Source organism: Lithobates pipiens, unplaced genomic scaffold, assembly GCF_037356315.1.
Source record: "Lithobates pipiens isolate NorthernLeopardFrog02 unplaced genomic scaffold, aLitPip1_a1.2 Scaffold_28, whole genome shotgun sequence".
NCBI lineage: Eukaryota > Metazoa > Chordata > Amphibia > Anura > Ranidae > Lithobates > Lithobates pipiens.
The window spans coordinates 182661224-182684579 of NW_027507789.1; the positions used below are offsets into that span (position 1 = coordinate 182661224).

General features: G+C 44.1%; 1 protein-coding gene across 1 annotated transcript in view; it reads left to right on the top strand.

Moving 5' to 3' along the window:
* PLCD3 (phospholipase C delta 3) overlaps nt 1-23356 on the top strand; it is a 94951-nt gene that overhangs the window by 32378 nt on the left and 39217 nt on the right. Inside the window, exons 2-4 of the mRNA XM_077460077.1 lie at nt 10535-10693; nt 19214-19442; nt 22929-23058. Of these exons, the coding sequence (XP_077316203.1) occupies nt 10535-10693; nt 19214-19442; nt 22929-23058 (518 nt within the window). The remainder of the gene's footprint in view (nt 1-10534; nt 10694-19213; nt 19443-22928; nt 23059-23356) is intronic.

Consider the following 23356-nt stretch of genomic DNA (forward strand, 5'->3'; position numbering starts at 1 on the left):
CCATGTATAAATATTATAAGGGGTCCATATAGTGAACTTGGTGTTGAGTTATTCACTTTAAGGTCATCACAGAGGACAAGCAGGCACTCTTTACCTCTAGAGGAAAAAAGATTTAATCTCCAATTCCGGAAAGCTTTCTTCACAGTAAGAGCTGTAGAAATGTGGAATAGACTCCCTGCAGAGGTGGTTCTGGCCAGCTCAGTAGATTTCTTTAATAAAGGCCTGGATTATTTTCTAAATGTACATAATATAACTGGATACTATCATTTATAGGTAAAGTTGATCCAGGGAAAATCCGATTGGCTCTCTGGGATTGGGAAGGAATTTTTTCCACTGCTGTAGCAAATTGGATCCTGCTTTTTTGGGGGGGTTTTTTCGCCTTCCTCTGGATCAACTGTTGGTATAGGATTGGGTTTATGGGATTGTATGATATATATATATATATATATATATATATATATATATATATATATATATATATATATATATAGTTGAACTAGATGGACGTGTGTCTTTTTTTTTAAACCTAACTATGTAACACATGAATCAAAATTCAGATGGTCCATGCTGAACTGGTCAAATTTTGATCCTTCTTTGGCCACCTAAAAAGACAGGACTTATGATAAGTGGTTGTAAACCCTCTCTTATACATAGTGAAGTGAACAGCCTCAGATGATACGCAGAGATCCTCCTACATAAGTTTTACATGCTGTCTTTCCCTCTCTACACTGTGAGAGATGATTGTAGGAAAGACACACACAGGATTGGAGGGGGGCTCCACATAGGTAGAGGAACAAAGAAACATGCAGAGCTGTATGCTGAATACAAGCTTTCTGTTAATTTCCCTTTAAGCTCCCTCCCCCAAAACACATTTAAAGCTACTGTGTCAGGGAACTTGTCAGAAGTGACTCATGCTGATAACAGAGGAACGGAGCACCAGAGAGAAACCGCACATAGAGCTTTGGTGAGAGATAAGTAAACACTACAGATATATGTGCTTAGGTCAGATTTCATGAATGGGGTTTACAACCATTTTAAGCTTTTATTGCTGTCCTTGTCTCTACTGGGAGGATCTCGCCCACTTTCTGTCCCTGTGGCACCAAGGCATAAATGAAGACCATGCGTCACTGAGATAGAAAGACAGAGAGGAGTAAAATCCTGATGGATTTGCTACTCTTAAGAAACTGCTTTTCTTACAGGTTTATTTACTAGAAACCGTTCACCTTGTAGAGTGAATGTAATATTTTTCAGCCCAGGTATTCACAGCTTTGTGTGATGGTGTTCTGAAACTCAAGAGCATAGTGGTGCACCGCTTAGGTACATTGGTGCTAGGGTTGGACCGTTATTAGTACTTGCACTGGTACAAATGCTCTGATGCCTAATCCAATAACTGGGCAGTCAGGGATGATCGGTGCGGCAGTGGGGACCATTACAAGCACCGATCTCCCTGTACAGATTTCAAAAAAGCAACTGACAGCTGCTTCTCCTCCTCTCCCTCCCGCGGCTTTCAGCTGCTTTATTAAACTCTATACAGCAAGATCGGTGCTTGTAACGGCCCCCACCACAGCACTGATCACCCCCAACTGTCCCCTGTGTCCTCCTCCATGCTCAAAAGTTCGCCCTCCATTTCCTCCTCCAGTCCCCCTCTGTCCTCTACGCCCCCTCCGTGTACTCCTCCACTCCTCCTCCATGTCCTCCTCTGCCCCCCTCCTACGTGTCCTCCTCCGCTCCCCCTCTGTGTCCTCCTCCAGTCCCCCCTGCCCCAGATCTGTCAGGATGGAGATTGGAGGAAGGAGCCAGTAAATTTGTCATTTACTGGCTCCTTCCTTTTCCGAATACAAAGAGTCAGTGATCACTGACTCTGTCCTTTCATAACTGAGCATAGTAAACTATGGGACTGAGAAGGGGATTGGGGAATCTGTGTCCTCAGTCCCTGTTTCTGTCTCAAAGGGGATATGTGAGGGGTCTATATGTATCTGATATCTCAGCAAAGCCCCCCCCCGCCCCCCAAAAAAAGGGAAAATTAATAAATAAACTACTGACAGTCCAAGCCTCATCAGTGCCACCTATCAATGCCCATCAGTGCTGCATATTAGTGCTGCTGTCACATAAAAAAAAAAGTATCAGTAATCGGTATTGGTGAGTACTTGAAAAAAGTACCGGTACTTGTACTCGGTCTTAAAAAAGTGGTATCGGTGGAACCCTAATTGGTGTGCTATTCAAAATGAATGGCACTGCACTTAGCTTTGTGCGTTATTGCAGGTGGTGGTATCTTATGATAAAACACATCTTTTATCACAAATTATTCCCCGCCACGCACCATTGTGAATAGGCCCCAAGCTTGTATGTTTGCGCATTGTTCAGATACTACAGCCTCCAGTACATTGATCAGCCAGGGAAATTGAAATTGCTCAAAGTCGCTTCTCCCACCGCATGAATTAGTCGGGGGTGTCTGCAGCCTGGGGTTATTCAGATTATCACTGAACATGTCCCACCTGTGGATATTTAATATACTGTTAGTTTAGACAACTACTTTTCCCTTTGGATTAATCCAGCTTCCTGCCCCGTTACTGCAAGCTCTAAACAAAAAAACAAAGTACTTGAGAATGTTTAATTAGACGGTCCACTTAGCAAAATTACATTCTCTTTAGTCAGCCAATGTTTAATTAACAAAGGAGGTAAGAGGAGCAGATCCATCCTTTTCCCATGTAAATTCTTTCTAGCAATCGCTGTGCATGCAGCGCTCAGGACATTCCTTTAACCCTGTCTTCGGCAGGCACACAAAAAAAAAAAAAACATTTAAATATATTCCTCAAGGATATAAATCCACTTTGTGTTAAATAAAATTATTTTGCAAACTCAGTTAAAACCTTGTAAAAAGTAGCAGTGGCATGACCACTGTGTTGTATTGCTCTGGTGACATTGGTCAAATAAGAGACAGAATGTTACAGTTGTCAATTGGTAGCTCCAGTACTGGTTAAAACTAGGTGGGGATTTCACCTCAGTTTGGAAGTATTTCCTCTCCCTTCCTATTGTGTCTCTACCACAGGAAGCAAAGAGAACAATGGGGGCACAACACTATAAAGGGGCACTGTCATTGGAGATCAATGGAGGCTACCATTCTTGAAATGTGGTATCAGAATGCTAGTTTTCCATTTGTCATTGTGCTTTGACTTCAATGCTGAAACCCAACCAAACACAAAGCGCTACTCTAGGCTCCATTGACAGGTCAACCTGGTGAATTACTCCCCAAGGGCCCATCTTAGCCCGATCATCAACAGAACAAAAGAAAGAGATGGAGGCACACGCCAATAGCCTATCATGGTTGAAACCTGTTCGTGGGCCATGGTTCGGGAGAGGACGAGCTGAAGCCTTTTTGTCATATTTGAAGTTGAGCAGCTTTCCGTGTGCGCTTCCATCTCTCTTTTATCCTGTTCACTTCAATGCTGTCTGAGTTGGTGCCCCAGAACAAGTATAGTACATAAAAATACAGACCAGTAAAGTGTACTACAGGGTCTAGCCCAACAAGCCCAACTATGGTGTCAGCATAGCTTTTTGGTGCTTCTTCTAGGACTGTGACTGAAACATACTGACATCAAACAAAGTCAGGCGTCTAGCATTTCCAGAAGTAGGCCTGCAATGGCAGCAAATTTTACACTGTGATGTTCCTCAGGCGCTAAAGGGCTAAAAATAGCAAATGTAAAGTGCCTGAAAAACGTCTCTCAATGCTGAGTGCTTTTGCACTGGGGCGCTACGCTGGCAGGATGTTAAAAAAAGTCCTGCAAGCAGCATCTTTGGGGTGGTGGAGAAGCAGTGTATACACCGCTCCTCCACCGCCCCTGCCCATTGAAATGATTGGGCACCGCTGTTGAAGCGCCTACACAGTGCTAAGGCAGCAGCGCTTCTCGAGAGCATTTAACACTTTCCTTGGCCTCTAGTGGGGGTTAAAAGTGCCCTGCTAGCGGCTGAATAGCGCTGCTAAAATCAAGGTAAATCGCCGCTAAAACTAGCAGCGCTTTACTACTAAGCCCTTGTTCACACGGTCGGACATTCTGACGGAAAATGTCTAATCGGACCGTGTTGTCGGATAATCCGACCGTGTGTGGGCTCCATCGGACTGTTTCCGCCAGAATATCCGACCAACAAAGTTTTTTTCCGACAACATGATCCGATTGTTTGTAGAGAATTCCGATCGGACAAAGTGCCATGCATGCTCAGATCAAACTCCTAGACCAAAGCTATTGGCTACTAGCCTGAACGTAGTCCCATCGTAACTAAATAACATCATCATGTTCTGAACGATCGTATTTTCCGACAACTTTGTCCAACCGCGTGTATGCAACAGTTTCGGACACTATCCGTCGGACACAATCCAACGGATTTGGTTGTCAGAATGTCCGACCGTGTGTACAAGGGCTTACTCTGAATGGTCTAAGGTTATCAGTGGTGTACCCCAAGGTTCAGTGCTGGGACCCTTACTTTTTAATATCTTTATAAATGATATAGAGTCTGTGATTAAAAGTACCATTTCTGTCTTTGCAGATGACACTAAACTAGGGAGTGGAATAACGTCCTTACAGGATGTCTCCAATTTCATCTATAATAATTTAAATAAAGTCTAATTGGGCAACTAAGTGACAAATTAGGTTTAATGTTGATAAAATGTAAAGTTATGCACTTGGGGGCCAAGAATATGCATGCACCATACATACTGGGGGGGGGGGGGGGGGTACCACTGAGGGAATCAATGGTGGAGAAGGATCTAGGGGTTTTAGTAGACCATAATCTCAATAATAGCATGCAATGCCAAGCTGCGGTTTCCAAAGCGAGCAAATTAATTTCTTGTATTAAGAGAGGTATGGACTCCAGAGAGAGAGATATAATTTTGCCCCTGTACAAATCATTAGTAAGACCTCATCTGGAATATTCAGTTCAGTTTTGGGCACCAGTTCTCAAAAAGGATATCAGGGAACTGGAGAGAGTGCAGAGAAGGGCAACCAAACTGATAAGAGGCATAGAGGAGCTCAACTATGAGTTAAGATTAGAGGAACTGAATTTATTCCCTCTTGAGAAGAGGAGATTAAGAGGAGATATGAGCAACATGTACAAATACATAAGTGTTTCATATAGTGAACTTGGTGTTGGGTTATTCACTTTAAGAACATCACAGAGGACAAGGGGGCACTCTTTACGTCTAGAGGAAAAAAGAGTTAATCTCCAAATACGGAAAGGTTTTTTTCACAGTAAAAGCTGTGAAAATGTGGAATAGACTCCCTCCAGAGGTGGTTCATGGGCAGCTTAGTAGATTGCTTTAAAGTGGGAGTCAGCCATTTTTTTTTTTTAAAAGCCAGCAGCTACAAATACTGCAGCTGCTGACTTTTAAAATAATGACACTTACCCGCCCAGCGAGCCCGCGATGTCGGCACCCGAGGCCGATCTCTCGATCGTCTCTCGGATGCTGCCGCCGCCATCTTGGGTATGGGAATCAGGAATCATTTCCCGGCTCCCTACTGCGCATGCGCGAGTCGTGCTGCGCAATAAGGATGGTCCCCGCTGTCTCTGGGATCTGTGTGTTTCCCAGCAGGCAGCGGGGGACCTTCGGAAAGGGGCGTAGATTCTGCGGAAAGGGGCGTACCTTCTGCAGAATCTACGCCGGAAGTGGGTGCAGATACCTGTACTGTACAGGTACCTGCACCCCCATCCCCCCTGAAAGGTGCCAATTGTGGCGCTGGAGGGTTCCAATGAGCGGAAGGTCCACTTTAGGGTGGACCTCTGCTTTAAAAAAGGCCTGAATTATTTCCTAAATGTACATAATATATCTGGGTACTGACATTTATAGGTAAAGCTGATCCAGGGAAAATCTGATTGCCTCTCAGGGGACCAGGAAGGAATTTTCTCTCCTGCTATAGAAATTGGATCATGCTTTGCTGGGTTTTTCGCCTTCCTCTGGTTCAACTGTGGGTATAGGATTGTGAATCTGGGATTGTATTATTTTTTTCTTTGGTTGAACTGGATGGACTTGGTGTCTTTTTTCAACCTAACTATGTAACTCTGTAAAGCTTGAAATTTGTCTTCCCTAAAAGTACCTTTAAAATCTTCTTAAGCATTGCTGTTTAGTAGATTTAGATGTTGGCTCCAGCCAATGCTGTCACTCATACAGTTACCTCTGCATTGGAACCATAGTTCGTGCTTTGATTGCAGTGTCATAATTCTGACTGCAATGCACATGCACAGGAGTGATGGCATGGCGGCCTGGCCATTCAAGCAATCGGAGAACACAAACACAGAAGGAAGACCAGCTGAACATGGAAGAGCCAGAAGAAGTGACAGGTCAGCGCTGGAGGGCTTCATTTGACAGATACGTCTGTCATAATATGCTAGAGTAGTATCCAATGCATTAAACCACCTGGTGGGTAACATCACTGTTTCCCTCTATGTGACAGCGTTAAAGCCCAGCAATTATCAGCTTGGGACAAAGCACTGTCACATAGGGACGTTAAGTGCTCCCCAATATCTGTAAGCCCTGCACTGCTATACCTGGAAACTCTGCTCCCCAACAGAACAGGCAGATTGTGAGGGAGTACAAATTCCTGAGTATACCTTGATGGGGGTGGAATCAGCTTTCAGGAGACAATGTCAATTTGCCTTGGACGAGAGAAGTACCAATGTCTGTTTGAACTGGCCATATTAAACAAAGACAACATAGAAACAGAAGTTTTGCATATACTTATCTAAATGACCCTCATGCTTCTGGTCTGATTTCCCGGTTACTTCCTGCATTAGTTTACCTGGCACTTTGTTAGATTACAATTTAAAATAGAAATCTGATTTGGGTACTGGATTGAACGTGGAAGCAGATCCAGAAAACCACATGCAAGAGGTCTATTAATACTTATGCTTCTGAACCTAATTATAAACTACTCTTGAAGTTGTATCAAGTAGTCCCTACAAGAATTGCTCAATATATATTAGGATAACCCAGTTCTGCTTTCATGGACAGCCTGACCATAGGATATTTAGACCTACATATTGGGGGGTCAAATGGATAAAAATGTACAGTATGTGATGACTTTTAATATACTTGCTTGGCCTATCCAACAAGACTCGTTTGATCAAAAGCTTACTTCATTTTCCTTATCTATTAAAAGTGTGTGTCCAGGCAAAGACAGAAAATTGTCCATGTACTGGAATGGTACACATTTAGGTAGCCACATGCCTTCCCTCATCTCATTTCCTTATTTTAAATCTTTCCTCTTGATTCTGCCAAGTAAAGGTCATAATGGACCACTTCCTATGTATGTTTGACCGCGCCATAGGATGACTGTGACATTATACATTACATTGTCAGTCACCCTTTCCTCCTTATAGTTAATAAATAGCAATGCAGAATTCAGAGGTCGGTAATAACTAGTGCAGTGTGCATTAAAAAACACATCATTAATCCTCAGAACCCCACAGTGCTAACTCTCCCCAGAAGTACTACTCCACTTTATATGTAGAGTGGTGCAGGGAGGTGGCTGCAATATTTAACTGCTATTTGATATAGCACTGCCCCCTGTGATCCTCCTCTTGCGTCTATTATAGCAGCCTGTATGTGACCCGGGAGCGTGAAGGATCACAAGAAGCAGCACCAGAACAAACAATAGTAATAAATGACAGCCAGGCATAACTCAACCCAGAACTCAGCCCGGCCATCTAGGCTAGAACTCAGCCCAGCCAGCCAAGTCAGTGTGCAGCCCAGTCATCCAGGGCAGAACTCAGCCCAGCCAGCCAGGTCGTAAATAAGCCCAGAAAACCAGGCCAGAAATTCAACCCAACCAGCCAGGCCAAAACTCAACACAGACAGCTAGCCAGCCAGGTAAGAACTCCGTCTAGACAGCCAGGCCAGAACTTAGCCTAGCCAGTCAAGTCAGAACCCAGCCCAGTCATATAGGCCAGAACTCAGCCTAGCCAGTCAAGTCAGAATCCAGCCCAGTCATCTAGGCCATAACTCAGCCCAGACAGCCAGGGCACAACTCAGCCCAGACAGCCAGGGCACAACTCAGCCCAGCCAGCCAAGTCAGAACTCAACCCAGCCAGCCAGGCCAGAACTCAGTCCATCCAGCCAGGCCAGAACTCAGCCCAGCCAGCCATGCAAGAACTCAACCCAGTCATCCAGGCCAGAACTCAGCCCAGCCAGCCAGACCAGAACTCATCCCAGCCAGTCAGCCAGCCAGGCCAGAACCCAACCCAGTCATCCAGGCCAAAACTCAGCCCAGCCATCCTAGCCAGAACTCAATGCAGCCAGCCAGTTAATAAAATGTCAGCATTCTCCTGACAACTTATATCTCTTGAGGACTCTTTTGTTGAGAGCTCTGCACCATGTTTCTGGCTTTGCACATCTCCTGTGTCCACTATAAGGGGCTCCCAACCTGCCCTTTGGGCCAAAAGCATCACAAATCTGATCAGTCCAGCCATCCCTCTCTTTTTGAACACTCTCCAATAACTTGTTTGTGTTTTCATATCCTTGCTTTCTCCAGGGTTGTGTGGTTTCCCAGGTGGCTCTCATATCCATTTGTGTTATCACTCTGTAAACTGTTTGCAGTGAATTAGACACTTTGTGGTCTGAGAGAAATCTTTAACCAAACATACAGATCTGAGTCACAGCTTGTCCAGTAGGAGAGGTAAGGTGGACTGATAAAGTCAGCACCATTTTATTGGCAGCTGTTATGCACTTTCAATAAATGCATGATCTCTGTTATTAAAGGGAACTCCGAGCAAAGAGCGAAATACAGAGGTTACTTACATACAGTATATGGGAGTTGTTTTACCTGCCAAGTAATTTGTATTATAGTCCAATTGGTCCTGTGTTTTTCACAGCTTCGTAGCCTAGGACAGACAGGCGGTTAACACCACTTACAATTATGGAACACAGTGGTGTCCTCTCTACAACCCTAGCCTCAGTCATAATAGACATACTATGCTGCAGATGCTCCTGCATTAGTATCACTTGCACACATCTATTATGAGTATCAATATTCCTTCCCCAACATAGAACAACCTCCATAGGAACCATTATCATTTGAGCCCCAAATAAGGGGGTTATCAACCCCTAAAACGCATTGGCCATATTTTTTCCTCTTGTTGTCACACTGATGTCAGGAAGAAATGACTATGGACTCCTAAGACAACCCTCTAGTGCTACTTTTGCCAATTTAATTTGGATTTCTCAATTTGGAGGCCATCACCCTTTGAGTGGTAGACCTGCCAGGGTTAAGTCATCAAGTCCAACCAACACCTCATTTTTGAGGGACAAAAGACCCAGGCCCACTACCTGATTTCTACTTTATCTGAGTATTCATTGCTGTCTGGTTCCCTATTAGGGAGATTCGCCCTTCTCTTTGTACTGATGACCAATGTCACCAAATCAGAAAGTGAGGGGAAATTCAATATTTTAGATTCTTAGGTTAGGGGAGATTCCCCAATGGGGTTGTCTGTTTCCGGGAACAGCTGTCTAAGCCCTTGTACACACGGTCGGACATTCTGACAACCAAATCCGTCGGATTTTGTCTGACGGATTTTGTCTGAAACTGTTGCATACACACGGTCGGACAAAGTTGTCGGAAAATCCGATCGTTCAGAACATGATGACGTTATTTCGTTACGACTACGTTCACACTAGTAGCCAATAGCTTTGGTGTAAGAATTTGATCTGAGCATGCATGGCACTTTGTCCGATCGGAATTCTGTACACATGATCGCACAAAGTCCGATCAGATCATGTTGTCGGAAAATTTTATAGCCAAGCTGGAAAACTTGGTCCGTCGGATATTCCGACGGAAACAGTCCGATGGAGCCCACACACAGTCGGATTATCCAACAACACGGTCCAATCGGACATTTTCCGTCAGAATATCCGACCGTGTGTACAAGGGCTATGAGGGGTACACAAACAGAAAATTATAACCTGGCAGGGGTCTTCACATACACCTATACAAACACACCATCTGCGCCTTAGAATACATAATAATAGAGCCCTGTAGTTAAAGTTTTTCTTACAGCTGAAATATATATTGTGTCCTCTGTTTTATTCCCACATTTCCCTCTTATCAACATGCCACTTAATTTGTTTAAATAAAACTTTTCCATTTTCATTACATACCTTATTTTAGACCTAGTGACCTTATCACTGGGTCTCAGTGCTACTCTATGCAATGTAGACAGGTCATGGCTGATGGGAGTGGCTGGCGGGGTGCTCTACATAGCTTTCTGAAACCATCACAACACCATGCTTCAGTACTTGTCCCAAGAGCCCGCAGCCTTCAGTAAAGTGGGCTGGCTCTTGGGAGGAGTTATGCAAATATCAAAATGAATCGATGGGTGCCCATATCCATTCTCTTTAAATAGCCATTCCTTCTCTGTACTGTACGAATTAATCTCAATGCATTCTGGGAGTTGTATTTTAAGTTCACATTTTACCATCCGACAAAGGTAAATAGAGGCGAAGGTATGGAAGCCTTGTTCTACAAGTAATATCTTCTATTCTTCTTTTCAGCCTTGTCTGATGACGAAGATGTGAAAATCATGAATAATGGCACCCAGCTATGGAAAATAAAGCCAGGATGGCGACAGCAAAGACTTTACCGGCTTGAGTCTGACGGTATGACCATCTGGTACCAGAGCCGGGCGAAAAAGGCTCGCTCCAAGCAGATCTGTGAGTACCTGCTGACAGAGGCAATATATAATCAGTTCTGTATAATGTGTTCTGATTACCCCAATATGTGTTCCTCATGGGTAGGACATGACAAATAGGAGGCATGCCAATGACAACCAGTCAGATTGCAGCTGTCACTTTTTCTGTTGCAAGTTCAAAAATAAAAACTTCCTATTGACTGCTGTGAGTAACTTTTTTATTCTGAATAAACAGATTTCCAACACGCTCCAGCCTCACACATATTCCAATTGGCCAACAGGCAGCTTATTTTATTGATGGGTTAGTAGGAATGGGAGGGGCAGACAAGTTCCAACACGACCTGGAAACTCCAGAGCTTAGCCCATTCAGAATAGTTGGCATGCAGCTGTGGTTGAAGGGAATGAGAGATGTTGCAGGTATTTGCAGGCCTGCACTTTATACTTACTGGAAGCTCTTTCCTTTTTTTAAGTGATACACATAGTAGTGCTGTTTTGTGTAGCTACAGCAAGGACAACAAAAATTGGATAGGGCCATTTAACAAGGGCTGTCATACACAAGATATAAAACAGAACCAGGGTCAAGTGCTTTGGGGGATTTACACTGTTGTTATCTTTCTATAGACAATATAACCTGTACCCCAAGTTACATCATTAATACTCTTTTGTGGTTCATTAGCTCAAATCAGAATTGAAGCCTGTAAAACGTAAAGACCATGTTAGCCAACCAATTTGTTAAGATTATAGAGAAGAAGTCTCCAAACTTTCTAAACAAGGGGTCAGTTTACTGTCCCTCAGAATTTAGGGGGGCCAAACTATGCCCATATGGAGAAGAAAAGGTCCTGACATCAGTGGACATAAACAATGCCCCATCTTTTGTGTCAGTGGGAGGAATTGTACCCCTCATTGGTGTCAGTGGGAGGCATTGTACCCCTCATTGGTGTCAGTGGGAGGCATTGTACCCCTCATTGGTGTCAGTGGGAGGAATTGTGCCCCTCCCTTGGTGTCATTGGGAGGAATTGTGCCCCTCATTGGTGTCAGTGGGAGGAATTGTGCCTCATCCTTGGTGTCTTTGAGAGTAATTGTTGCTCTATCATTAGTATCACTGGGCCCAATTGTTGGTGCCACTGGGAGGAATTGTGCCCCATTGTTGATGTAATTGGGCCCCATTGTTGGTGTCAGTGGGAGGAATTGTGCACCACCATTGGTGTCATTTTGCCCAACTTTGGGTGTCATTGGGAGGAATTGTGCCCCATCATTGGTGTCATTGGGAGGAATTGTGCCCCTTCACTGGTCTCAGTGGGGGAAATGATGCCCCATTTTTGGTATCAGTAGTTTAAATAGTGCCCCAAGAGCTGGATAAAAGCAAGCAAAGGGTCACATCTGGCCCCTGGCCGCAGTTTGGAGACCACTGATATAGAGGAATTTAAGGATTAATATTAAAGATGTCCTTCTCCTACTGAAATATCCTATTGATCAAACAGTTTTATATAAGTTGGATCAACTTCTAATAAACCTTAGAGAGCTATTTCCAGTTGGCTTTATTCAGAGTCTGACCTACAGTGTGTAAATACATGTAATAGAAGCATACCATTTAGGATAGGAAAATATGATTTTTGATCAGTGGTTTGTAGACACATCTACATGAACTTCTTGGACATCCCAGTCCAAAACCATGGATAATATGGATTTACCCAACCCGTCCCTCTCCCCCATTTGCAACTATAAAACCCTCCTCTCTTCTGGGAAGGGTTTCCATATTGACATTGGATGAGAAGACCCGACTTATAATCAGCATTAAAATTCATCCCAAATGTGTTCAGTAGGGTTGAGGTTAGGGCTTTGTGGAGGACACTCGAGTTCCTCCACACCAAAGATTTGGCTATATAGTGCAGTTGTGATGGTCAGGTGCTTACAAACATTTTGTCAAATAGTGTACCTGAAACGGAAAATATACGCTATAACCCTTATATCGTGTTCTCCAGCTGGGTCACATTTGGCCTTCAAGCCCACCAAAAGATTTTACCTGAAGAAATGTCTTTTCATGTTTAATGAGATGGTATGCTTTGCATTATTTGTTGATACTAGTTTATAGTTCTAGATGAATGAGCTCCTCTTTTTTATCCTGATATGGTGGTGGTAGTGTGATGGTCTGGGGCTGTTTTGCTGCTTCAGGACCTGGAAGACTTGCCGTGATAAAAGGAACTATGAATTCTGCTGTCTACCAAGAGATCCTGAAGGAGAATGTCCGACCATCTGTTCGTGTACTCAAGCTGAAACGAACTTGGGTTCTGCAGCAGGACAATGATCCTAAACACACCAGCAAGTCCACCACCGAATGGCTGAAGAAAAACAAAATGAAGACTTTGGAGTGGCCTAGCCAAAGTCCTGACCTGAATCCTATTGAGATGTTGTGGTATGACCTTAAAAAGGCCGTTCATGCTCGAAAACCCTCTAATGTAACTGAATTAGGACAATTCTGCAAAGAAGAGTGGGCCAAAATTCCTCCAAGACGCTGTAAAAGCCTCATTGCACGTTATCGCAAACGCTTGGTTGCAGTTGTTGCTGCTAAGGGTGGCCCAACCAGTTATTAGGTTTAGGGGGCAATCACTTTTTCACACAGGGCCATGATGGTTTGGATTTTTTTTCACCTTTAATAATAAACACCTTCATTTACAAATTGCATTTTGTGTTTACTTGTGTTGTCCTTGACTATTGTTTAAATTGGTTTGATGTTCCGAAACACTTAAGTGTGACAAACATGCAAAGGAACAGGAAATGAGGAAGGGGGCAAACACTTTTTCACACCACTGTATATATATATATATATATATATATATATATATATAAATATCCTTGCCTTTACTTTTTCAACAGATGTTGAACTGAATTGAATTCTGTGTTCTTACTAATAGTTTGTTTCTGTCACCAACTTTTCTGTCCTATATATATATATATATATATATATATATATATACTGTGAGGGGTTAGCTCGGCAGCGGGTGTGTGTGACCCCCTGGATGGGTTCACAACACAAAGTCAGGCACAGCAGACAGCGGTGTAGGTTCAAAAAACAAAAGATCCGGTTTATTTAGGCTACATGCAGTGATACATATAACAGCAAAACAAAATAAAACAAGAAAATAAATCCTGGTCAGCTTGACCTCTAACTACACACGTAGACTCCCTGTCTAACAACTGGGTGCAGCCTTGTGCTGCCCCAGTCCCTGTCTCTATTGTAGGGGTTTGCCACACAGGCGTTAACTCACCGCACAGAACAGATCTCAGACTCCCCAGTCTATACACACAAAACTGGTTCCAGGATGGAGCATCTCCCTAAGCATGCTGGGTTTTTTTGTAGAGGTCTTAATGAGCCCACTTACTTCAGCTGGGCTCATTAACTCTTCCCCTCTAATTGTAAAAGTCTGCATAAAGCCTGAATCTAGGACACACATATTTACCATCCTGAATACAACCAGGTGACTTTACCTGCCTGCTGCCACATACCCCCCCCCCCCCTCTTGTTTCAACCTTGGGGTTGTAACACCAGCAGTCAGACACGCATGTATCCGAGACAAAGCATCCACATTCCCCATTTTAACACCAGGGCGATGCTTAACTGTAAAGTTAAATTCCTGTAGGGCCAGGAACCACCTATTTACCCTTCTATTGGTCTCCTTGTTCTGAGCCATCCACTTTAAAGGAGCGTGATCAGTCACCAGGTCAAAGTGCCTACCTAGCAGATAGTACCAAAGGGAATCTAGAGCCCACTTCACTGCTAAACATTCCTTCTCAATCGTGGAGTAATTTACCTCATGGGACTTTAACTTCCTGCTGAGGTAAATGACTGGATGCTCTTCCCCGTTCCAGACCTGGGATAACACTGCTCCTAACCCAACGTCTGATGCATCAGTTTGTACAACAAAGTCCTTAGAGAAGTCTGGTGAGTACAACACTGGCTGGCTACATAAGGCTGTTTTTAAGGACTGAAATGCTTCCTCAGCCTCTGGGGACCATTTAACCATAACCGACTCTTTCCCTTTTGTCAGGTTGGTGAGGGGCACAGCCTGAGAAGCAAAATGGGGAATGAATCGTCGATAATAGCCAGGGATTCCCAGAAAGGCTCGTACCTGTTTCTTGCTGTTGGGACGTGGCCAACTCTGTATGGCCTCGACTTTATTGACTTGGGGTTTTATCACCCCCCTCCCAATAGTGTACCCAAGATATTTGGCCTCCTCCTGTCCAATGGTACACTTCTTTGGATTGGCCGTAAACCCAGCTTCCCGGATAGAGTCTAGGACTGCTTGTACTTTTGGCAAATGTGAGACCCAGTCTGTGCTATGGATAATCACATCATCCAGGTAAGCTGCAGCATATTTCTGATGGGGCCTCAGAATCTTATCCATTTTCCGCTGGAATGTTGCCGGTGCATTCTGTAACCCAAACGGCATTCTCTTATATTGGAATGCCCCATCTGGGGTTACAAACGCAGTTTTCTCCTTGGCCGACTCGGCCAGGGGAATTTGCCAATACCCTTTGGTGAGATCAAGAGTTGTCATATATCGGGCTGTTCCCAGCCGGTCAATCAACTCATCTATACGCAGCATGGGGTAGGTGTCAAATTTTGTAACTTTATTTAATTGTCGAAAATCGTTACAAAACCGCCAGCTCCCATCAGGTTTGGGCACTAGTACGATAGGACTGGACCAGTCACTCTGGGACTCCTCTATCACACCCAAATCCAACATCCTTTGAACCTCCCCACGTATTGCCTCCCGTCGGGCCTCTGGTATTCTATAAGGTTTTAGTTTTACCCTTTCTCCTGGCGGGGTGATAATGTCATGCTCTACGCCAGATGTTTGTCCCGGAAGCTCAGAGAAAATCTCTTTGTTACGAAGTACAAACTCTTTAACCTCCTGTTGTTGGGCTTTCGATAAGGTGTCTGCTATTCCAACCTCAGGAACTAAGCAATCAGGCTGTACTTGTGACAAAGTCTCTGCGACTAGGGATTCCCTATCCCTCCAGGCTTTCAGCAGATTGACGTGATAGATCTGCTCCGGCTTTCGCCTTCCTGGCTGTCTAACCCTGTAGTTCACCTCACTAATTTTTTCAATTACTTCATATGGACCTTGCCATTTGGCCAGAAATTTGCTTTCAACCGTAGGGACTAGCACCAAGACCCTATCCCCCGGGGAAAAAGTACGTGTCTTGGCCCCACGGTTGTACACTCTCTGCTGTGCTAACTGCGCTTGGGTTAAATGTTCCTTTACAATTGGCATTACCTGTGCAATTCTATCTTGCATCAGGGCAACATGCTCAATCACACTCCTGTGAGGAGAACTCTCATTTTCCCAAGTTTCCTTGGCGATATCCAGCAGCCCTCTTGGGTGTCTCCCATAGAGCAACTCGAAGGGTGAGAAACCCGTAGAGGATTGGGGTACCTCCCTAATGGCAAACATCAGATAGGGTATTAGACAATCCCAATTCTTTCCATCTCTATCCACCACCTTCTTTAACATTTGTTTTAGGGTTTTGTTGAATCTTTCAACCAACCCATCTGTTTGGGGGTGATACACAGATGTACGCAATTGCTTCACTTTGTACAACTTGCCTAATTCTTTCATAACCCGGGACATAAAGGGTGTACCTTGGTCCGTAAGCAGTTCCTTACAAATACCCACGCGGCTAAAAACAAGAGATAGCTCTTTGGCTATGGTTTTGGCCGAGGTATTTCGAAGAGGAATTGCTTCCGGATAACGGGTGGCATAGTCCAATATAACCAAAATGTACTGATGCCCCCTAGCGGACTTCATTATCGGACCTACCAAATCCATTGTGATCCTTTCAAAGGGGACCTCAATGATAGGAAGAGGTACCAGCGGGTTACGGAAATGTGGCATAGGTGCCGACTTCTGACACACAGGGCAGGAGGAACAATAATTTTCTGTTTCCTTCATGACCCCAGGCCAATAGAATCTCTGCAGTACCCTCTCTCTGGTTTTTTCGGTCCCCAGATGACCTCCCAGAATGTGCCCATGGGCCAATTCTAACACCAACTTCCTGTAAGGTTTGGGCACCACAAGTTGCTCAATGGTTTCTTCTGCCCTTTGAGCCACTCGATACAGCAGGTCCCTTTCCACAGTGAAGTACGGGTAAGTGCAAGTCTTATCTGGGTTCACTAACTCGCCATCTATTTTCACCACATTTTCCCGTGCCTTTATTAGGGTGGGGTCTTTTAACTGTTCTGTGGCAAAATTTTCCCTGTGAACCTCAAGATCCGAAAACTCCACAGACGGCATGTTTTCAACTGAGGATGTTGGCTCCTCCCCAGTTTCTCGAGTTTCCCCCGCCAATACCGACAAGGGAAATTCAGGAGAGTCCTCACCACTCCCAGAGGAATTCTGGTCATCTTCCTGGTCTATAGGGGCACCAGTGGGGGGCTCAGGACAATCCCAGAGTTCCCAGAATTTTGGAAAATCCCTTCCCACAATAGCATCATGTGGTAAGTGAGACACTAACCCCACCTGATGAGAGAGGTTACCTTTGGGGGTCTCAAAAAACACTGAAGTTACAGGATACTCTCGGGTGTCCCCATGCACACAAATAACAGCCACCCTGTTCTTCCCAGAGACCTCTGTAGTAACTAATTCAGCTTTTATCAATGTTACCAGGCTACCTGAATCTAGCAACACATCAACATGCCTACCATTAATACACATTTTACATAAATGTCTCTCAGGTCCCCGAATGGCAGTGCATGCAACTGTCGCAAACAGCGACTGACGTCTCTCCCTTATAAAGTCACATTGCATAGGCTCATCCACAACTGGCCAATTGGCTGCAATATGTCCCTCTTGCCGGCAGCGGTAGCAAATAATCTTTTTCGCTGCCTCTTGCAGCATGGGCTTCCTGGGCTGCTCCCGTCAGACCTTAGGTAGAACTCCCACCCTCTCACTCTCTCCACCCTCACCCCTTGGAGTCATCTTACCCGTCACTGGGGATGATCTGGTCTTAGGGGGGAAAGTCCGTGAGTCCCTAGAAGAGGTGGTCAGGTTCTCTGTAGCCAAGTACCTCTCAACCAGATCCACAAGTTTATCTGCATTTTCTGGGTCTCCATGGCTTACCCATTTTTGGATGGCAGTAGGAAGAGCTCTCAGGAAACGATCAATAACCACACGTTCCACAATGTTTGGTGCAGTCAAAGTCTCTGGCTGCAGCCACTTCCTGCTCAGGTGAATGAGATCATACATTTGAGACCTGGGAGGTTTTCCAACCTGAAAAGTCCAGTTATGCACACGCTGAGCCCGGACGGCCAGGGTGACACCCAGCCGTGCCAATATTTCTGCTTTTAGCACCACATAGTCTTTTGCTTGGTCAGGCTCTAGGTCATAATAAGCTTTCTGCGATTCCCCAGTTAACAGAGGGGCCACCAGTCCAGCCCATTGCTCCTTAGGCCACTTTTCCCTTTCAGCAGTCCTTTCAAATGTGGTCAAAAACACCTCCGGATCATCCTCTCCAGTCATTTTTGTCAGTAAACGGCTCACACCAAAGGATGCAGTATTATTGTAACCACTTGCTTCATTGGTCTGCGGACGTTGCTGTATTAATGTCTCTATTTTCTGTTGAAAATTCTGCTCTTGCTTCTGCAACAGGTCTATGAAGCGGGCTTCAGATCGCTGCTGGGCTTGTTGCTGAGCTTCCAAACTCTGCTGGTGAGCCTTCTGCTGATTTTCCAAACTCTGCTGCAAAGTTGCATTTATCTGCTGCTGGGCTGCAAGGCTCTTTTGTAAACCTGCATTTGTTTGCTGCTGATTTGCATTTGCTTGTTGCTGGTTTGCATTTGCTAGAGCCAGCTGTCTCAGTATCTCCTCCATGCTGGCCTTAACAAAAAAAAAAGGTGCCAAAATTCTCCACCAACTGTGAGGGGTTAGCTCGGCAGCGGGTGTGTGTGACCCCCTGGATGGGTTCACAACACAAAGTCAGGCACAGCAGACAGCGGTGTAGGTTAAAAAAACAAAAGATCCGGTTTATTTATGCTACATGCAGTGATACACATAACAGCCAAACAAAATAAAACAAGAAAATAAATCCTGGTCAGCTTGACCTCTAACTACACACGTAGACTCCCTGTCTAACAACTGGGTGCAGCCTTGTGCTGTACCAGTCCCTGCCTTTGTTGTAAAGGTTTTGCCACACAGGCGTTAACTCACCGCACAGTACAGGTGACACACTCCCCAGTCTATACAACACAAAACTGGTTCCAGGATGGAGCATCTCCCTATGCATGCTGGGGTTTTTTGTAGAGGTCTTAATGAGCCCACTTACTACAGCTGGGCTCATTAACTCTTCCCCTCTAATTGTAAAAGTCTGCATAAAGCCTGAATCTAGGACACACATATTTCCCATCCTGGATACAACCAGGTGATTTTACCTGCGTGCTGCCACAATATATATATATATATATCTTCCTGCGTCCTCTTAATTTGTAAATTGTGTACACATTTTTAATGTTCTCATCTCCTTACTCTTCTGTCCTATTCCACAGTCTCCATCTTACACATCGAGTCTATTCGTGAAGGGCATCAGTCAGAAGGGCTACGAAGAAATGGCCGCCGCTTCCCAGAGAGTTGCTGCTTCAGTATTTCCTTTATGGGGAGGAGAAAAAACTTGGACCTGGCCGCCAGTAGTGAACAAGAAGCCCAAAGTTGGATCCAGGGGCTGCGGAAACTTATGGAAAGAGCAATAGCCATGAGCCAGCGGGAGAAGTTAGTCCAATATCCTTAAAGAAATTAATGGAAACTATAAAAGAACACTGCCATAGAAGAAGTAGGTAGAAGCTACTATTGCTGACCCCTCTTATTGAAAATACTAGTTTCCTGGGACCCATGGTGACCCTCTGGATTCGGTACCTTGGTCATCTGATCCAGAATGGGTATAGAAATGCTTTTAAGGACTTCTATCTTTCTATCTTAAACCATAAAAAAACACTGTCATAGGAGAAGTACTTAGACGCTACTATTGCTGACCCCTCTTCCTGAAAATACTAGTTTCCTGGGTCTCTTGGTGACCCTCTGGATTCGGTACCTGATCCAGAAGGGGTATAGAAATGCTTTTTAGGACATCTATCTTTCTTGTTCTGCTTACTTATCCCAAGACAACAACTTAGTTGAGTGGGTCAGCATGACAGCTAAGTTACAAACATTTAGGAAATGATAGCTTCCTTGTGATAGGTTCACTTTAAGCCATGTTGATGCAGCAGAGCTTCTCACTGTGATCGATTAATATCTTTTTTTCACACAGGTTGTGCATCTACTTACCTTTTTCCTGTTCATATTATTTAAAGAAAAGTTTTGATTTCATTTAAAAACTGTTATACTGTATATAATTGCTCTACAAGCCAGTGTGGAATTGAAAGTGAACATGTGCTTTGCCTTGCCCCCCTGTGAGTTTATTAGTACTTGGCGATTGGCACATGGAGCGAGTCACTTTCTCCCCCATACCTGTAAGTACTGTGTATTTTTAACACTTCTACCAGGTAAATGGATGGGCAGGGGAGTAGGGGAAAGGGAAGAATGTGTTGCTGGGGGTGGGGGCATTAAAGAGAACCTGTTGGTTTTCCTCTTGGCAAAAAACAAGTTTGCTTTAAGGCCTGTGTCAACCGGTTTTGGGTTTATGTTGATGGTGGCTGTTTGACATCATTTGGAGATGTTTCTGGGATCATTATTTGATGCATCTGCCCTGTGGCTGACCTTCTTATCTGACCTGCTTCAAGAAGGTTTTGCATTTTTATAGACTTGTATGGGAATCAAAACCTACATGAAGTGAACAAAAACCCATTGACACAGGTCCTTAATTTTATTTAACATTTGCTTTTTTACATCCGTCTAAAGCAAATATGGTTTTCGATAGTATGGAAGAATAAGTCTTTCGCTTGCTGTGGCAGCAGACCCAATGAACTCAAATTCTTCAGGACACTAACCAGTATCCCCTTTAGCTGGCCCTCGTCCACTGACTTTACTAGCTTGCCCTCACAGAACAGGCCCCTAGATTTAGGTCTGTACTCACAGTAGCCAGGAACAGATACTTTTAGGTATGTCTCCCTCTCAGTCAGCTCTGCAGGACATCTGGATTGCAGCTTACTCCAGCCCTGGCCCTCAGGTCGACCACCTGAGGCCGCATGGCAGCATATACAGAGAAGGGGCAGCAGCCCCCCTTCCTCCGGGACCCCGCTCTCCAGCTGAAGACCCATGCACATGTGTTCTCCTGGTATAAATACAGTCACCCAGCTGGCCTTGAGGCAACTTCCTCTGCCAATGGCCAGGGCTGTAGCTACACCCATGCTCCCATTTGTCAGGTTTCCTCCCACTGTCCAATATGCCCCTTCTTATTGGACCAGTGTGAAACAGGCAGACAATATGAGCAGCATCTGATCACACTGAGCAGACCCTAACAATAGATCACTGCTCCCTGTTAGGCAAAGAGCACCTAAATTTGACTGTTAGCCCCCCTGTTAATCAGGGAAGCCCAAAACTATGCTCTCTCTAGCACCTACCTAGGAGGGTGCTACAGTGGAATCAGAAGGAATTGGCGACAGTTTTCTTTACTGTCCTATTTCCCAGAGTGTCACTAGAAAGATATGTGTGAAAAATGTTCCTGCTCTTGAAACCAATCTTTTGTCAGTGAAGAAGCTCACAAAACATGGCAAGTAGTGACCTTCCAAGACAGTTGTGCCATCACAAAGGAGTATATCTTGCTTGCAAAGGCTAAAATGACAGATGAACTGAATCAGCTGAACTGCAATGAGGTGTTTAATATTGCAAAGGAGGAAAAACATTCAAACTGCAATCACACATGTCATAGATGACTTGGGCACAGAAGCCCATGTGGACAGTGCACTGTCTGTCCCATAGGGCTATATGCAGAAATTCTGACAAAGGGTTTCCGGTGTTTTGCAGTGTTAATTTTGGCAGCAAATTTCAATTCAGTTTTAGTCTAAAGCCCTGTATACACGGTCAGACTTTCTGGCGGAAAATGTGCGCTCGGATTGTGTTGTCGGCAATTCTGATTGTGTGTGGGCTCCATTTGACTTTTTCTGTCGGAATTTCTGACACACAAAGTTTGCGATCTGGATCTAAAATTTTCCGACAAAAAAATCTGATCTTTTAAATTCCGATTGTGTGTACACAATTCCGACGCACAAAGGGCCAGAATAAATTACTAGATGAAAGCTATTGGCTACTGGCCTCTTTATCGTCCCGTCATACGTGTTTTACGTCACCTCGTTCTGAACGATCTGAATTTTCGACAACTTTGTGCGACCATGTGTATGCAAGACAAGTTTGGGCCAAAATCCGTCGGGAAAAATACAACGGATTTTGTCATCGAAATGTCCGATTGTGTGTACAGGGCATTAGTCTTAGGACTAAAATGCCATTTTAGTTTTAGTGCCATTTTAGTCTTCTGCAGTTGTTTTAGTTTTAGTCGTATTTAGTCGAATAAATCTCCACACATTTTAGTCGACAAACTCTTTTTAGTCATCTAAAATCGAATGGGTGTAGTTAAATTGTAATGCATTAGTTAACATTTCTCTACAATTTCCAAACTCATTATATACTGCTGGAGTGAAAAATCAAATATATTATTTATGGTATTGAGATATGAACATGCACTACAGACCAGTGTTCATTTTGAAGTCAAATTTCAATTTCGTTTTAGTCTTATGCGCTGTTTATTCCGATGGGAAAACCTGTCGTGTGTACAGGGCATTACACCTCTCGCATTTAAAATACACTTTGTATGTTTTTTAATTAATACAGAGCTGCATTAATTTGTGTCTTTTATATTTGTCTGACGTTCTGCTTTAAGTTACCTGAACATGTAGGTTACCTACATAGAAGGCTCATTTTGTACTTTCTCTGCTAATAATTGGTGTAAGTATGGACCACCCTGGAAGATGTGAACTTTCTGGGACTACATTGATTCTTGAAGGAAAATATCTATTGTCTCCTAAAAGATATGTGCAGGGTGCTCCAGTGTGGGTGGTCCATATCTGTCAGATTTGACCAATCTACATGGATGGCCAAATATGTTACAGGTTGGGTAGCCGGCCACTGAGAGTAGATGAGGCAAGAGTTCATCCACAAGGGTATGCCATCCTTTAGAATGTTCTTGTGATCGTATCACAGCTCCATCTCCTCAATGAATGTCTGCCCATGTTTCCTTCCTTTCTCGCTGCATTGTGTTCCTTGACTGAACTATATTTGGATCCGAGATTATCTGCATCAGGCGGACAGAGACGGAGATGAGAAGATGAGTTTTCAAGAAGTGAAGGACATGCTGAGGATGATCAACATTGATATGAATGACATCTACGCCTACACACTCTTTAAGGTGACAAAGTGTCCTCCTTTAATTGTTATGGTTTATAGTTGTGACATCACCAATATCTAAATATAAGTTATAGTGTATGGGGTGACATCATCACTGTCCAGATATAAATTATAATGTTTGGATGTATAATCACCACTCTCTGGATTTACAGTAATATATGGTGTATGGGTGTGGCACTGTCCAAATATATGGAGTATGGATATAGCATCACCAGTCTCCAGCTATAATTGATAGTGTATGGGTGTGACATCACAACTCTCCAAATATAAATTATGATGTATGGGTGTGACATCACCTC